The sequence below is a fragment of the Pinus tabuliformis genome, chromosome 7 (genome assembly GCF_031772625.1).
Source record: "Pinus tabuliformis cultivar Carrire ecotype Pingquan chromosome 7, CPIR1, whole genome shotgun sequence".
Classification (NCBI taxonomy): domain Eukaryota; kingdom Viridiplantae; phylum Streptophyta; class Pinopsida; order Pinales; family Pinaceae; genus Pinus; species Pinus tabuliformis.
The window spans coordinates 2,070,092,949-2,070,108,722 of record NC_142293.1 but is presented as its reverse complement, the minus strand read 5'-3'; the positions used below and the strand labels follow the sequence as shown (position 1 = coordinate 2,070,108,722).

Genomic DNA, 15,774 nt, shown 5'->3' with positions numbered 1-15,774 from the left:
CGCATCGAATGCGTAATCCTTGGTACTCATCCCCTCTGCCGCCACTGTACCTCCTTTCAATTCCTGCTTCATCATTGTATGAATTGGCATGCCACTTAGCACCTGAGGTGATCGAACTTTGGTCATGGTTCGATCGTGTCTTTGCCATTTGATCATCTCTTTCATTAATTGAAGTGTGTTCCCCGATAACACCGTCACCTTAAGCAGTCGAACTTTGGTCATAGTTCGATCGTACCTCTGCCATTTACTACTGTCTTTCATTAATCTAAGTGTGATCCCCGATGACACCATCATGATCAGCCTTAATGAGCGTGTGTAGATCTTTCCATTCCCCGTTTGCCTCCGGATTCCTCCACTGACTATCAATCCTGCTCTGCTGTCCTCTGCTGCCCCAATTGGCCAGCCAGTCCGCAGGTTTATTGCCATTTCTTCGAACATGATTGAAGATACAGTAGTCTATTCTTTTAATCATACCCTCTATCTCCTGAACGATACCTGCTGTGCGCCAGCTCTTAGTCACCTTGTCCCACCCCTTGCCATTCCTGAGTTTCTTAACCATTTCAATGGCTATTTGGGAATCGCCCGAAATTTCCAAGTTTGAATATCCATTTCTGATAGCTATTCGCAATCCAGTGTGGAGAGCCCAGAACTCGGCCTCATTGTTAGTCATATTCCCTCCCCAGTCAGCATATATCCATCTTACTTGTTTGTTACTGTCATGGAATATACCCCCAAATCCTGCATCCCCAGGGTTACCCTTAGAAGCCCCGTCAAAATTTAGTTTTACAAATTGATCCCTGGGATAGGTAAACGTGTCTGGACTTTTAACCCTCATGTCCTGATCTTTCCTGAATTGATGCTGCACCATCTCAAATTTCAGGTTTAGTCTGCGCAAAATTTCGTGTTCCCCTGGATCTGCTTTCCAATCGTCGTCCTGCCATCTCTCTACTAGAATGGTTTCTCGTAGTGCCTCTGTCACCCGCTCCCAAATTGCCTCAGGCTCCTTATTAACACTTTTAAAAATTCTAGCATTACGTTCCTTCCATACCAGCCATATTACAAAACCTGAGGCAAGGTTCCAGGCTCTCTGTATGACTCTGCATTTGAAGGTTTCCTCCCTCCAATGGAAAACCATTTCGTTGAAATCTCTAATCTCCACCTCAGGTTTATTAAAGGTATGCTTTGTATGAGACCATAGTTGTTTAATATACGGGCAATGGATCATGATATGATCTCTGCTTTCTTCATGATTTTTACACAGGTAACAGCTCGAAGGTCCCGAGAAACCCCGTTTCTGGATGCGGTCCCAAGTAAGAATTTTATTTTTCAAAGCTATCCAAGCGAAAGTGGTTACTTTGGGCCACCAATTTAGATCCCAAATTTTCCTCCAGTCCTGTTGGCCATCATTGATATTGTGGGGATTTGCCAGATAATATGCTTCCTTAACTGAGAAAAGTCCTCTCATGGTATTACCCCATCGTAGGATATCTTTTCCGTCCCTTACCTTGATTTTCCTTGAATTCATTTCCTTATTGAAAGCCGTCTGCAGGTCTGGATTGAGACTCTGATCCCACTCTAATGGGTCCTTCCAGGATCTCCAGCAATCATTCATGTTGACAGGATTCCAATAATCCTTGACATTTGTTCTATTCTCCTCAATTCTTCCTCTGATTGGTTGAAGGCTCTGCATATTAGTCAGTCTTTCTCTTTGCTGCCATTTGTCGTCCCAGAAGTGAGCCTCATTACCTCCTCTGATTTCCCAGAACGCATGTTGCTTGACAATGTCTCTATTCTGGCTGGCCAGTTCCCATACCGCGGATCTGCGAGGCATTTCTTCTTGTCTTAGAATGTCTACCTGTGAGTCTGGCATTCGATATTTTGTTCTCCATATTGATTTCCAGAGGTCATTTCCCCCTTGCACCCACCTCCACCAAAGTTTAGCTCCCAGGGTTTGATTGAGCAGTTCTGGGTCTTTTAATCCCAACCCACCTTTCTCTTTCCTCTCTGTAAGCTGATTCCAGGCCACCAAGGCCCATTTCTTCTTTTCCTCCGACCCTCGCCAAATGAAATTTCTGATAATTTCTCTAATCTTCCCATAAACTCCTTTCGGGGCCGCCATTATTGAGAGTGGATAAATAGGTATAGCCTGCAAAACCGATTTGGCTAAAACAATTCTGCCAGCAATATTCAGGACCCTGAAAGCCCAGCTCGAGACTTTTTTCCTCATTCTGTCTAAGATTCCTTGCCAGTTTTTCAATCTTTTTGTCGTGAAGTCCAACATGTTACCCAAATACTTGGTAGGCAGTTCACCCTTTTTGAAGCCCAGAATTCTAATAAGGTGAGTCTTCACTTGATCCACCGTGTTGAAGATAAAAACACATGACTTATCCCGATTAATTTCAAGTCCCGAAGCTTCAGCAAACAGGTCAAGGATTTTCTTTAGATGTTTGACTTCCTTAACAGTTGGCTCCCCAAAGAGCATTATATCGTCAACAAATTGTTGATGCGTAAGGGGGAGTCTGTCTCCCCATAAGCGAAGTCCTTTTAATCTTTGAGCTGCTTTTTCCTGAGTAATATACCTTCCTAGACCCTCTGCTGCCACGATGAACAGGAAAGGAGACAGTGGATCTCCTTGACGAATACCTCTGGAGGCATTAAACGTGTTCGAAGGGTTTCCATTGACTAAGATTGAAAAGTTAGGAGAAGAAATGAGATTATGGATCCATGTAATCCATCTCTTGTGAAAGCCGAAGCATGCAAGAACTCTTTCCAGATATCTCCAGTTGAGCCTATCGTAGGCTTTGGATAAATCAAGCTTAATCATCATTCCTTTCCGTTTTTTATCTTTGAGGGAGTGGATAACTTCTTGAGAGACAACTAAGCCATCCAAGATCTGTCTCCCCTCCACAAAACCAGTTTGCTCCGCCGATATTAAACTTTCCAGCAAGGGTTTTAATCTTCTAGCAATAAGAGAAGTTATGATCTTATATACTACATTACAAAGAGCTATCGGTCTAAAGCCATTAGCATCCTCCATATTTTCACCTTTAGGGATTAAAGTAAAGAAGGTTGAGTTGAGAGCCGGCCATACCTTCTGTTGCACCCTTGATTCTTCTACCAAATCTAGTATTTCTTTTCCAAGAAAATGCCAGCCAGCCTGGTAGAAATCTACTGTAAAGCCGTCCGGGCCCGGTGCTGTGCCCTTCCTCATTGCTTTCACTGTCTCTTCCAGCTCTTCCAAGGTAACCATCCTCATTAAGGCTTTGTTCTGGTCCTCCGTAACTAGTCTGGGAATAGCAGTGCATATTTCCTGGATAGCTCTCTCTCTATCTACTTGGGGTTCGGAGAGAATTCCTCTATGATGATCGACTAGAGTTTGCTCAATTTCCTTTTGTTCCACCAGCCTTGTACCATTATTCCCTTTAATGGAAAGAATTCTATTTCCCTGTCTATGCTTAACCATTGCCTGATGAAAAAACTTTGTATTTCTTTCCCCTTCCCGAAGCCATTTAACTCTAGATTTTTGCCGCCATAGGATTTCCTCTTGCTTTCTTCTTTCTTCCATTCTTCCCAGCAGAATCCCTTCTTTGGCGATGCTCTCCTCAGTCCTGCCTTCCAGAATTATTTTCTGTTGGATGTCCTCCATTTCCTTTTCTAACTTTTGCTTGTCTTCTACGATGTTGCCAAATTCTTCTTTGTTCCATTTCTTAATCTTCATCTTCAGTTCTTTTAGTTTTAAATGAAACGTGTGCATCTTTCCTCTACCTTGCACTCGACTTTGGTTCCACCATTCTTCTGCTTTTTTTATGAAGTTCGGATCCCGTAACCAGAATGCTTCAAACCGAAACGGTTTCTTGCCCTGGATCTTTTTAATGTCGACTTCCAATCGGATTGGCCAATGATCTGAGCCCAAGGAGGGGATGATCTTGGCTTCGACAAAGATATCTCTGTTCAAGATGTCTTCAGATATTAGAAATCTATCTAGTTTTGAGGCAATTTGGTTCTTGCCTCCTCTTCGGTTGTTCCATGTATAGACTCCATTGATGGTTTTCATATCTACTACTCTTAGGTCTTCTATCATCTCATTGAACTTGTCCATGAATTGATCCAGCCTTCGAACTCCCCCTTTTTTCTCTTCCAGGGATCTGATTAGGTTAAAGTCTCCTCCAATGATCCAAGGTTGTCCAGAAAAAAGTTGTCGGGTCGTTCTCAAACTTCTGATAAAGTTTTCTTTTTCTCCAGGGTTTGTGGGTCCATATACCCCTGTGATGGCTACTGTTTCCTTGGTCCCCACTATCCTTCCCATCCCGGTTAAGATTCCATGCATGCTAGTCCACTTTTCCAGAAGTATTTCATTTGGGTTCCACAATATTGCTATTCCTCCAGCAACTCCTATGGCATCCTGTCCCATTACTTTGTAATTCAATCTATTTCTTTCAACTATTTCTTCTAACTGGTGTACCTCAATTTTAGTCTCCTGCAGTATTAAAATGCTAGGTTTTTCTTTTTTGAGTTTATCTCGCAAATATCTTTGCTTCCCCTTACTATGTAGGCCCCTAATATTCCAGCTAACAATAATCATTTAAAACTTTTGGAGGGAGGGGAAAAATACCTCTGACAGAGGTATCACTTTACCAGAGTTGATCAGTGTTTCACCCACCGATTGGATAGTTTCATTTAGCGTTCTCCGTCCTCTTTTCCTGCTGCTTTTGCCAGCATTGTCCATTTCCATCACTTCTTTCTGCTTTTCCTCAACCTCTGTTATTTGTTTTTCCAGGTTTTCCCCTTTCCGTTCCTTGTATTTCTGGAAGGCCTCCTTGAATAACTGTTTCTGTTTTTCTGGTATAAATCTGCTATCCAAATACTTCCACTCCTGTAGCAGTCTCTTCATTAGCTTTTCCTCTTCGGCCTCATTTTCCATTTGGTTTTCAACTTCCATATGTGATTCCATTGTTTCGTCCGTCTCTTTTTCCTCTGTTTGTTCCTTGTTTGGTTTGTATGGGCTTTTTGCTTTCTCTTTCTCTTCTCGGGAAACCTCCATGGGCGAGTTCTCTGGGTCTTCATCGTCATTCAAATTTACTTCATACCCTTCCGCATTATCTTGCAACACCTGGAACTTATTTTGGCTTTTTATTGTGCTGGGTGTTTCTTGCGTTTTGGGTTTCAGGTTTTCCTTGTTTGGCCGTTTCTTCCTATAGACTTGCTGGAAGCCGTCCTCTTTGTCTGCTGCCCTATCTTTTCCTGGCTTCTCCCCTTCCTCTTTATTCAATGGGCAGTTCCTGTATAAGTGGCCATACTCATGACATTTCCGACAGCGGAAGGGAATGTGTTCATAATCAAGCGCCTGCGTCCAGACTTCATCATGGTATTCCAACTCAATATTTTCCGGGAGTGGTTCAGCTAAGTTCATGAAAACACAAATTCTAGCAAAGGCATTATACTTTCCTCTTCTGGTGGCCTCTGCAGTCTTCACAAAACTACCTATTGAGTTGCCTATTCCTTCCAAGATTTCCGGGTCCCAAAACTCATCAGGTAACCCAAACAACCTAACCCACACCGGAGCATCCATTAGTTTTTCTTTTTCAGGGTTATACCGCTCCTCCCAGTGCTTCATAAACAGGCCTGCATTATTCAGGAAGTACGGCCCTTCCTCAAAAATTCTGTTCTTATCTTCCAGGTTCGTAAATACAGCCGTGAAGAAACCCTGCGCTCCCAGTTTAAGATCTATATGACCCCGGGGTTTCCATCGCTGTTCTATCCATCTATTCAGCTCCTTTTCTGATGGCCAGTAGCCGATAAATTTGTAGATTAATGCATGATCCTTCATATAGCTATTATATTCCTCCAGTTTATTGAAGGGTATGATATACCTGGGTTTTTCTGAGCTCGAGGAAGGCATTTTCCTTTCATCCTCTTTTGCCAGATGTTGCCCATTACCGGGGCTATGTTTTCCTTGTTTCCGTTTAGATTTCCTTCTGCACTGGTTTCACCCATCACTACGTTTCTGAAGGAGGGGTTTGCACCCCCCCCCCTAGTCTCGTCCATCCCGCTCAGTATTATCAGCTAGATTTGAAACTTAGTTTTCTAGAAAAATACCTGGGTTAAGAGTCGTTGCGGTCAGTAAGGCCGTAAACCCTGTCCACGGCTTCCGTCCCTCGTCACAGGGGCCGATCCCTGACACCGGCGTCTCTGTCAGGCCTGCACACCCGTGAAACCCTAGCTCGAAGCTCTCACCGTCGCCTCGGTCCTCCCGCGCCTTCTCTTCATTTTGTTAATATTAATAATCATAATGCTTATGTGGAAATTTACCATGCTTAACATAATCAAAAGAAATGTGATTGAAATCATATTTATACCTTTCTCTTTTACCTTTGTTGTCTTCATGAGAAGGTGAATCGAATGAAGAATTTTCTCCCTTTAGAACACCATCAATCTCTTCAATGATTTTAGATCTTTCACAACTCTCTTGTTCGAGTGCATGCTTATGAACACCTTCTTCCTGCAAAGTATGTTTCAAACTATTGCATTCCCCAAGAATAAAATCTTTACACTCTTGAGGTAGAAGACATGAAATGGAACTCCTTCTAGCAACTATTTCAATTGCCTTCATGGCTGCTTTGGAACTTTCTACATAAGATTGTCCATAGCCGAGACCCAAATACTTAGGTCTTTCCTCCACCATTATTGGCTCAGTAATGAATTTTTCATGTCTGCCCAATCCTTTTCCTTCATAGCCCATTTTTGACGTCAACTTGGACCCTATGCCTCTTGTATGTTTTTCAAAAGAACCAACATAAACATTCTTAGAGAAAATTGAAGACAAACTAGGATTGTTTACCTCTTCTTCAAGCTGATACTTGACTAAGGCTTCTTTGGCAACAAGGAGTTGTGTCTAAAACTCATGCATCCTTTTTAGGTTCATATTTGCAATATGAAGTTGACTCTACATTTCCTGCAATTTATCAGAAAGCAACTGCTTCTCTTCCTTCATGGAATTCAACTACTCTCAAAGTTCAGTGCTCATTTCTCTCACCATATCCATCATGATGAACAAGTCTTGCTTCATGTCTTCATCAAAGAATCTTGTGAAGGAGGAATATTTTGAGAACTCACTTGTAGAAGTTGTCATTATAAAAATGAACAAAAGAACTTCAACAAAATTCAGAATCTATTGACAAATTTCTGAACTAAATGACTGTAGAGTCAAACTCTTATTCAAACAACCCTTTTGCAAAAAAACCTCTTGTGCTTCAAGGATTGTCTTGAGGTCCTTGGGGTAAGGAGAATTCCTTCAGCCCTTCTTCCTTCTTGTAGCTTTCCCTTCACCTTTGCAAACTCAATCAATAGTCAGTTTACAAACAATCAAATAGTCAAATCCTTTGTACTGTTTAAACACCTTTTAAGTCAAACAAGCAACCTTTTGCTCTATCAATCAAGCATCTTGCTCTGATACCACCTGATCTGAACTGAGCGTTTGGATAACTTTCTATGATTACAAGAACCTCTCACTCCAAAGCTTAACAAATATAAGATCTAGCTTATGTTGAAAATTGTGGAATTAAATACTTGAAATAGGTGTATGTCTTTGTTTTAACAGTTTAGTGCTTTAAGTCCTTTTGCTTATGTTGATATTAAACACATATAATAGTCATATAATGCAGCAAATAAACAACCACACATAACAACAAATTTAATCTAGGAGTTCACCCAAATCTCGTGGGCTACGTCTCCTTGAGCTCTTGTCAACTTGACTTGGCTCTTTGGGATTATGGCAATAATTCTTTTACAAGTTCCACACTTAACTCCAAAGGTTATTGAACTAAACCAATGGGCTTAGAATACCATCTATATCCCTGTCATGGCTGCAAACAGATCCAAGCTCCCTTGGACTTGATTCCTTCAATCAGTGCTCTAAGCTACCTTGAGCTTCTTGATGGCACTACTCCTTTGGAATTCTACAACACAAATGATGAAACAAATAGCACAGATGATGTCGAGACGATGCAAGTTGACTATAAACACAACCCTGTTATGAAAAAGTGAAAACACAACCCTGTTATGAAAAAGTGACCTCTGGACCTCCCAAAAATCAAATCTCTGTCTGCCACTGCTAAATCTGCCTCCAAATTTGGCAGTTCCGCCAACTGTAGCAGGGCGCTAACTTTAGCAGAGTGTTGCCAACTGGGACTCTGGATTTTACCTGTAATAAATTATATTAAAGCGCTCTCCTCTCAAGTCCAATAGCTCTAGTGCTTTGGCAAAGGCTTAGTTATAATGGGTGGGAGGTCGAGTGATCGACCCTCCCTCCTCCTTCTCTGGTGCACACTACTCAACAAACATTTTAATATAGTTTGCATTAATTTTTTTGATATGTGATAAGATTTGTGTGGATATCCATTGGAGCGTTGATAACCTTGGCATGTTTTTCTTGGTTTACGTGAAGCTATACAAGTTCAATGGAGCCTCACGTCTTCCCCTACATAGCGCATAGACTCCAACCTCGTGGTTGTCTGCATGGCAATCTAGATTGCTGATCGGCTGCATTGCTATCCATTAGCATGATCTCCTTTGCATTGGATAAACCGTTTGTATGCATGGCGGATAAACCATTAAAAATGGTATATAATAATCTTTCATGTGGATTCTCTTGACATAGAGGATAGCCATTAGAGTGCTAACCTTATCCATTGCAGAATGGTGTTGACTGAAGCCTTTCCTAGAGGAATGATAAGGCGCTTGCATGGCGCGTAGTGGCAGGTTTGACTGTCATAGAGACTTCGTTGGAGTTGGTGCTGAATGGATAGAACCTTCGATGAACCATTGGCTAAATCCATTGGAGTGGACATGTAGCTCTATTACGTGAAGAGGGGGAGTCGAGCTTCCAAGTTTGGCGAACTCCTCCCCCTATTTTGGGGTTTTCTCCAAGCCATACCATCAAAAAAACCAAATTGCAATCACCATATAATAAGTGAGATAGGTCTAGGGATCGAATCCCATAGACTCTCAAAATTTTTACATAATGCCTGTTTTAGCCAACCAGAGAAGGCCACGTGGCCCAATCCCAACTTGCCACATGGTAGTCATGGATTGTTCAGTGAGCCTATACTAAAAATAATTTTTTTAATATAGTTTTAAAATGAATGAAATTGCCTCCTTTTCTAAGGACATTGGGCAATTTTCACTTTACAATATCTCCTTCGTCCAGAGTCCATTTTTTCCCGTTCAAGTTGCGTTGGATTCAGAACGAAGAAATCTACGCAATGAGACTATTTCCAGAAGCATATTTTGACTTTAATTTTTGATCATTTAAAATGTCACTGAGGATCATTTTATGATCAATGGACTGATGTTTCTCTTCCCAAAGTTGTAGTTCTCAGATAAATATTTCTAACGAGATATTGTGTGCGTCAAACAGAGATCATATGCCAAAGTTACGACCCTAGGAAGTTGATGTACCAATTTACCCAAACGGGGCCCACAGTTTGGCATTTCATCTTCTAGGGTTAGGCTTTTGGATGATTAGGGTTTTCCATTGTTTCTCAACAATAAATAGGCCTTCGAGCCTCATTGTAACATAGTTTTGAGGCATGTAGCCACCACATCTCTTCTCAGAGATAAGCTACCATCGCCTTAGCTAGTTTATTTCCATTTCTGTTTGTAAGCATATTTCAGTATTTTACAGTAATGAAATGAAGTATTATTTTTGATACATCTCTATATGTATGGTTATATCTGTAATTTGATGCATTCCTATTTAAATATGAATTAGTGGTATCAAAGCAGTTTTCTCTTTGTTTGTCTTTGTTTGCATGTCCCCAACGAGGTCAATATATAAGGAGTTAGGGATTGAAATGGTCAAAACTTTGCAAGACCAGCCTCGCAAATCCCGACAACCTCCCTTGTCGGATGAAAAGAAAGATGACGAGGTGGGATATCCTATCAAAATATTGCTCAAAGAGGCCCTCGAGCAACAAAGGAACACGATGATGGACAACATTGCCCAGATCCTTCAACGGCTACCTAGGGGCGACACATCTACTTCCAACAACTAATCTGGAAGTGCCACACCCTTTAAGGTACAAGTTAACTTTGACATTCCCATATTTAAGGGTCAGATAGATGTAGATGTCGTAGATAAATTGTTAAATCTGCTAGAAGGGTATTTTTGTGTTCATGATTTTTCCAGCTGGGAAAAGATTACTTTCGCTCTTCTCAAAGCCGCCCACATGTCAAGGACTGGTGGGAAACCTACTGCGAGAAGAAGGATGAAAGTATGGCCTCACCGTTTTCAACCACACCCACTTGGAATTCATTCCAGACTGCCATCAAGGAGCAGTACTACCCTATCAGAAGCTATGAGGATCAATACATAAAGTGGACCACACTGCGGTAGGGAAGGAACCAAGACGTGCTGGAGTTTACTAATGTTTTCCATACCCTTCGCACAAAGTTGGGTATCAAGGATTCAGAGCAGCATTTGGTACTCAAATACCATGGCTTCCTGCACAGGTACATCTAGGAAGAAATAGAATTCCTGAACATCTCCATGCTCAGCACGACATACCGATATGCCGTCAAGATCAAGCAAAAGTTTAAATAGAAGAAGAGAGACTTTGGATCTGTGAATCCGAAGCAAGGGAAAGGTGCCCCAAAACCGTAGAACAAAGGACAAAGGTAAGGCGGGGTAGCCCAAGACAACACACCAAAGCTGCAAGAAAATAATAGCGTTGCAAAGCCGAAAAAGGACACGGGGAAGTGGTGTGTGTTCCATAAGAGCTCCACTCACAACACAAGTGAGTGTCAGGCCAAGTAGTCACTGGGGAAGAAAGGGGAATGACAAAGGGAAGAAAATTATCGATGCAGAGCCCAATGCCACCATTGCCACCATGAAGATCCAGAAGGAGGAACCCAAAGATCCAGAGGAGGAGGAGCATCTCTTCCACTCTAGATGTGGGTAAAGGTCTCCTCACTCTAGTTCATTTTTGACAGTGGGAGCCAAAAGAACCTCATTTTGGCAGAGGTCGTGAAGCAACTGGGCTTACCGACCACAACACATCCACAACCGTACACCATCAGGTGGCTTCACCAAGGACGAGATCTTCGCGTGAGCCAGTAGTTTCGCCTTCCATACAACATCAAGCACTTCACAACTGAGGTATTGTGTGACGTTGCTCTCCTTTATATTTGTGATGTATTATTAGGACAACCATACTTGTGGAAGTGACATGTTGTGTATGAATCAAGGCCTCGTGTTGTTATTGTTACTTTGGGAAATAAGTTGTACAGGATACTGGAGGTAGCACCGCCTACCACCATCTCTTTGGTTACTACAAAACAATGTAGTAAGCTCATTTCCAAAATCGGGAAATTTGTTTTCCTGATGATACGCCCTCAAGGAAAGAAGAAGATGGTGGCCACGACCTCCAGACAGGGCCCCTCCGCATGACAACTACAGATGGACAAGATCGTGAACGAGTACGAGGACAGCTTCACCTCTCCCATAGGGGTTCCTGTGCACTGTCAGGTCAATCACTCCATCGATCTGAACCCAAGTGCGACGTTGCCCAATGGACCAATATATCGGTGCTCCATTCTGAAGAACGATGAAATCAAGAGGAAAATTCATGAGCTGCTACAGAAAGGTCACATCTTTCTGAGTTCATCGCCCTATGGGAGCTCAATCATGTTGGTACAGAAGAAGGATGGGACTTAGAGACTCTGTATTGACTATCGGGTGATGAACAAGATCACTCTCCATAATAGGTACCTGATCCCACGGATTGATGACCTCCTAGACCAACTGAAGGGGGAAAAATATTTCAGCAAGATTGATTTGAAGTTAGGATATCAACAGGTGCCAATCTAACCCTCCGATGTGTGGAAGACTGTCTTCAAAGCGAAGGAGGGCCTTTTCAAATGGTTGGTTATGCCTTTTGGATTGATGAATGCTCCTGCAACCTTCATGAGGCTAATGGATGACATATTTCAAAAATTCACCAACTCATTTGTAGTGGTATACCTGGATGACATCCTAATCTTTAGCCAGAGTTGGGAAGAGCACCTCCACCATATTCGACAGGTTCTCCAAACATTGCACCAACACAAGTTATGTGCCAATTTGGAGAAATTCACTTTTGGCATGACCCAGGTTTAGTATCTGGGATACATTATTAATTAACGGGGGGCGCATGTGGATCCACCCATGATCCAAGTCATTCAGGATTGGCCATATACAACCACTCTGATAGAGCTCCACATCTTTCTAGGTCTTGCCAACTTCTACCGCAAGTTCGTGTTGGGATTTTCTCATATCATTTGGCCCTTGAGTCAAGTCACCAAGGGAGGAGCGAAAGCAAAATTCTTTTGGTCTGAATCTCAACAGAATGCATTCACAAAGTTGAAAGATTATCTTTACTCGGCACCAGTGCTCGAATTACCAGACTTGCAACAACCATTTGAGGTCAAGACAGATGCCTCTGACTATGCTATTGGGGCAATCCTTACTCAACACGGGCACCCGGTGGCATATCACAGTGAGACACTTTCAGAAACAGTCCATAAGTATCTCACTTATGACAAAGAGATGTATTCCATTGTGCAGGCTTGCCAACAATGGACGCATTACATTTTGGGGAAGGAAACGGTCATCCACATAGACCACCGGCCCCTGCAGTTCATACAGACCCAAGGGAAATTGTAGAATGATCGCCATTAGAAGTGGTCCACATATCTGCAACAGTTCCATTTGAATATCAATTATAAGAAGGGCAGGACCAATAATGTTGTAGATTGCCTCAGTCAACCACCGATCATGGCATTAACCACCTTGCTTAACTCTTGTGGGCACGAGACTTTTGATTGGCCACTTCTCTACAAAAGCGACCCAGAATTTGGCCACACATACCAGACAATCTTGGAAGGTCAACATGTTCCATATTTTCACCTCCAGGATGCCTTGTTATGCCACCTGGGTCACCTTTGTGTTCCTTCAAGTGACTGTGCCAAGATGATTTGGGAAGCACACTACAATGAGGCTATTGGGTATTTAGGGGCCGAGAAAATGGTGGCAGTACTGCAGAAGTATTTCTATTGGCCGAATCTTCGACAGGATGTTGGGAAGTACATCAGATCATGCACTGCCTGTGTCATTGCCAAACCGACCATCAAGAAGCAAGGCCTTTATACCCCGCTTCCTACCCCTAGTTGACCTTGGGAATCCATCTCCATGGATTACATGCTGGGCCTTCCTTCTACTAAGCATGGAAACGACTGTTTTTTTTGTGGTCGTCGATAGGTTTTCGAAGATGGCCATTATGGCGACCTGCAAGAAGAATATCACAACAGAAGCCACTGCTAAACTCTTCTTTGAACGAGTATGGGTACACTTTACGATCCCCGAGTCTATCATCTCAGATCGGGATAGCAGGTTCCTCAGTACATTTTGGTCTAGTCTCTGGTCGATGTTGGACACTAATCTCACTAAGTCCACAGCCTTCCATCCTCAAACTGATGGCTAGATAGAGGTTGTCAATAGGATGATCGTACACATTCTGCACATTTACAACTCAAAGGATCCACGCACATGGGATATGATCCTCCCCTATGTTCAACACAGCTACAACCGGGCTCTCCACAACTCAACTAGCCACAACCCTTTTCAGGTGGGCTTGGGATTCTATCCACTATGTCCTATTGATATGGCTATGTCATTTGCAACTACTCACATAGATTCGGTCCATGTCTAGTCTAAAACCGATAAGGCCAAAAACTTCATCGAGCACATCCAACATATTCATCAGTAGGTCGATGACATTCTAGAGAAATCAAATTCCAAGTACAAGCAGCGAAATGATCAACATCGGGTGCCACACAAGTTTCAGGTGGGTGACAAAGTCTGGTTGCATTGCAAAAGGAACGCCTTACCGACGCCTATCGGAAACTCAGACCACTCCGATATGGTCCTTACACCATTACCAAGGCAGTAGGAGAAAATTCATTTGAGCTCTACATTCCCCCATTCCTTGGCCTGTGCCCAGTGTTCAATTTGGACCACCTTAGTCCATACTTTCCACCATTACTAGACACATCCGACATTGCAAAACAACTCACACCCACAGAGTTGAATCCAGATTGCATGGAACAAGCTAAAAATTATCAGATCATGGACACACAGATCAAGAACACTCTCCAGAAGAATATCCAACTATATCGAGTTGTCAAAGCAGGCCAAATCCTCCACCGGGGCAAGTGGCTCACCAGGGACCAAGTTCAACAGAAGTTTCCTCATCTCATGGAGGAACTCAACTAAATGGGGACCATTTCTTCCTAAGGGAGGAGGAATGATCTAAGTGGATATTGGTGGCCACCCACCAAGTCCACTTGGACCCCCACTATTGTTTCTTTTAGCTTTTCAGTTTCCTTAAGTGTAGCACAATTTACTATTTTTCGCAGTTTTTTGGGTCCTGAACTCCTGGAGCCGTTTTGAGGCCCTAAATGACATTTTTTGGGAAAACTGGGAGCAACATGCATCCATCAACCAATGTTTCTCTTCCTAAAATTGTATTTCTTGGATAGATCTTTCTAACGAGATATTGTGTGCGTCAAACTGAGAACGTATGCCAAAGTTACGACCCCTGGAAGTTGATGTACCAAATTACCCAAACGGGGCCCACAATTTGGCATTTCATCTTCTAGGGTTAGGTTTTTAGATGTTTAGGGTTTTCCATTGTTTCTCAACAATAAATAGGCCTTCGAGCCTCATTGTAACACAGTTCAGAGACATGTAGCCTCCACATCTCTTCTTAGAGATAAGCTACCATCACCCTAGCTAGTTTATTTCCATTTATGTTTGTAAGCATATTTCAGTATTTTACAGTAATGAAATGAAATAGTAATTTCTGCTGCATCTCTATATGTATGGTTATATCTGTAATTTGTTGCATTCCTTTTTAAATCTGGATCACAAGAGGAGGAAACATTATTTGAATTTTTTAAGGGTGGAAAGAGACCCCATACAAGGCCAACAAACAAATTAAGATACAAAATCAAACTCAGAAATAACCCAGAGTTGGACAAAGAGGTGATTGATGTTGACAATATGCCACTGAAGGACCTCATCATCAACAAAAAGAAGGCTACAGGCTCTAAGTATAGTAGAGACAAAGAAACTATGAAGAGGGGTCCTATAGAGACAAGACAAAGAAAAAAGAAAATATTGGAGAAGGTGGATGTACTTCTCAGAGTAGCTAGTACCCTTAGCTAAGAGGCTTGGGGGAGTAAACTTTAAATTTTTCCTATATATTTCATGAAACTTGGATTTTCATTTTATCACGAGCAATTGACCTAATAGTTTTTGGAGACATTGGAACAGTCGGGAAGTTGATATTCCCATCACCAGTGCATTTGATAAAACTGACAGATCCACTGTCAGTTTTTTTGGGATGAAATGGTGTGCTTACTAATAGAAAATCATATAGGGATGAAAGCTGACCAATCAGTCTATTAGTGACTTTGGAGTAAATAGGGAGTGCTGACATATCCATTCACAACAAAATTCAACAGGAGAAAATGATGATATTCTCACTGTCAATTTTGAAACAGGTGAAAAAGAAATCTTGACAGTTAGTCTGTTAGTGAAAGCGACAAATCAGAAAACCAATGACACTGATAGCAACAATATCAGGGTTTTTTTATCAGGAGGTCTGAGTGAAAGAAAGGATGAACATAAAAGGCAATTTTGGTGGAAACTTGATCCAGTTTTGCAAAGGGCCTATT

At 42.1% G+C, this 15,774-nt stretch overlaps 1 protein-coding gene across 1 annotated transcript; it reads right to left on the bottom strand.

Annotated features, from left to right (window-relative positions):
• Window positions 1-265: 265 nt before the first annotated feature.
• Window positions 266-3,646, bottom strand: LOC149256817 (uncharacterized). Its single transcript, XM_089455469.1, has one exon. The coding sequence runs from the start codon at window positions 3,644-3,646 to the stop codon at window positions 266-268; it is 3,381 nt and encodes a 1,126-aa protein (XP_089311595.1).
• Between the last annotated feature and the right edge of the window lie 12,128 nt (window positions 3,647-15,774).

What these genes read in the sequence shown, in the direction of transcription:
- LOC149256817 (XM_089455469.1), bottom strand. Translation starts at nt 3,646, where the DNA reads ATGGAGGACATCCAACAGAAAATAATTCTGGAAGGCAGGACTGAGGAG.